At 42.6% G+C, this 2,432-nt stretch overlaps 1 protein-coding gene across 1 annotated transcript in view; it reads left to right on the top strand.

Annotated features, from left to right (window-relative positions):
- Positions 1–128: 128 nt before the first annotated feature.
- The window catches only part of LOC101849962 (myb-like protein U), a gene marked incomplete at its 5' end in the record, with an annotated part of 10,074 nt that continues 7,770 nt past the window's right edge, over positions 129–2,432 (top strand). The window contains 4 exon segments of the mRNA XM_005108146.3: positions 129–295; positions 831–976; positions 1,246–1,353; positions 1,959–2,094. Of these exon segments, the coding sequence (XP_005108203.2) occupies positions 129–295; positions 831–976; positions 1,246–1,353; positions 1,959–2,094 (557 nt within the window).

Genomic DNA, 2,432 nt, shown 5'->3' with positions numbered 1-2,432 from the left:
TCCCTCCTCCCTTCCTTCCCTCCTTCCTTCCTTCCTTCCTTCCTTCCTTCCTTCCTTCCTTCCGCCCCACCCACGATGTACTCACGTATATATATATATATATATGTCCTGCTATGTGTACTCACCAGGAGATCAGCCTGTACTGTCTGCGCACACAGAGCGTCCCTGTCAACGCCCGTGACAACGCCGGTTACACGCCCCTGCACGAGAGCTGTGTGCGGGGCAGCGTGGCCGTGGCCAGACACCTCATCTACTACGGAGCAGACGTCAACTGTTGCTCCCAGGACGGGATCAGGTGAGGCGGGAACGAACAGCCAGCTGCTGCTGGTGTTGAGAAGAGTCAGAGAGTCTTGGCAAAGCAGAGAGTTTTACAGTAACACAACTGTAAACCCTCTCTGGGCATAGTTTGAATAAAGTTTTGAGTGAAGTTTGAGTAGAATTTTGTGTACAATAAAAAAAAAAAAATAGAATTTTGAGTTTGATTTTGTGTTAATTCAATAGAATTTTTAAGTAAAGTTTGAATAAAGTAATTAAGTTATAGATCTATGGATGGATGCATGGATTAATGGATGGATAATGTGTGTGTAAGTGTGTGTATGCATGTGTGTGCGTATGTATGTGTGTTTGTGCATGTGTGCATGTGTGCGTGCGTTTGTGTATGCGTGTGTGCGTGTGTATACGTGTGTGCGTGTGTATACATGTATGTGTGCGTGCGTGTGTGTGTGTGTGTGTGCTTGTTTGTGTGCGCATGCGTGTGTGTGTTTGTAAACTCGTGTACATATTACAATAATATGTGACTATATTGTTGTCTGACATTTCCGCTCCCACAGACCGATCCACGACGCCATAGAGAACAACCACCTGGAGGTAGTGCGCCTGCTGTTGGTGCACGGGGCCGACCCGCTCATAGCCACCTACGCCGGCCGCACGCCGGTTCGGATCGCGCGCTCAATGCCCATGCTGAACACACTACAGGGTGAGTGGGGAACGGGGGAGGGGATGACAGGAGGGGGGATTGAGGGGGATGAAACCAAACTTCTCCTATAGATAGGGAAATGCCCACTTTTGGTGTAGGTCAAGAGTTCTGGAAACCCCCGAAATCTGGGTTAGCACGCTTGTTCTTAAAAGCGACCATTTGTAGTACTGTGTTTCATTTCTTTGTTATCATTTTTGTTACATTTCTGTTTCTATGTTCCATTTCACTGTTACTAGTTTCCGTTACATGTTCATGTATATCTCTCTCAGGCTACATTGGCGATCTGAATGGATGGGCGCAAGAGGAGGAGGAGGAGGAGAAGGAAGAACCTTTAGAGGAAATACCCTGGAGGTTTACTTCATCTCTGACATTTCTAGGTGAGTATGTGGCAATGTCACTGGATCTGTTCATTACACATGACATGTCAGAATTCATTGTTTACATGACGATGCCTCAGAATTACAAAGTTCTATTGACCTGCTTGGCTGTTTTGAGCTACTAAAACCATGAGGTCAGAAACTAATTGTTCTTGTTGCTCAATCAAAATCCTAAGATAATTCATGGTCGCTATCAAGGAATTCAAAGAACTGCATTCGAAAAAAGTGACATGTTGTAAAACTCAAAATCTTTGACGTCAAATTTCTCAAAATATATTATTCATAAACAATTTCAAAATCCACATTGTTGGCCTTGTGTTTAAATGTACAACGCCCAATTTTTAACTAATTTAGTATGATGGTGTCTTAATCTGTGGTATCGTTTGCATGAGCTTACAAAATATTTTGGCGAAATTCAAATTCTGATTGTTGAAAAAAAATTTTCTTTTAACCAACCCATGATGCAGATACTACAGGGTTTTTTTTCTCTCTTCTGCAAAAAAAATTTTGTGCGGCTTAGTTCATTTGCCCAGTTTGCCATGGATGTATTCCCTTGATGTGTGGAGGAGAAATCTGACAATGTGTTTTTGTTCTCTCCCGCCCAGAGAGTAGCCAGGAGCTGTTGTGTACCCCGTGTGTTGACCTCCCACCTGACCCCACAGACGACTCCAGCGATGTGTTTGATGACGGGCCCACATCGGCCATCAACGTGTTTAACCTGGCTCTAGACGGAGAGGACAGGTTCGATTCTTCTTTGTTTCATTTGTTTGGGAGGGTTTTTTTTGTTTAATTGTGGTTTTTTAGGGGTTTTGTTGTTTAGATGGGCTTCTTGTAGAGTATTTTTTACATCGATGTTATAGAAATACTTGTTAGATCACCCTTTTGTTTTATATCCTTTTTGATCAAGCAAATATTATATTAATTACTACATTGATTTCTGCCGCTGTTTATTCTGTCCAGTTCTTTTCATTGTGTTTTTTTGGTCTCATTTTGTCTTTTTGATCATTAGTCTGCGAATGGAAATCTCAATGTTTAGGGGCTGACTTATATGTCACTTTGAACTGTATTATCTTTGGGGG

Source organism: Aplysia californica, unplaced genomic scaffold, assembly GCF_000002075.1.
Source record: "Aplysia californica isolate F4 #8 unplaced genomic scaffold, AplCal3.0 scaffold00663, whole genome shotgun sequence".
Classification (NCBI taxonomy): domain Eukaryota; kingdom Metazoa; phylum Mollusca; class Gastropoda; order Aplysiida; family Aplysiidae; genus Aplysia; species Aplysia californica.
The sequence above is the reverse complement of the archived record's forward strand: the minus strand, read 5'-3'. Positions and strand labels throughout refer to the sequence as shown.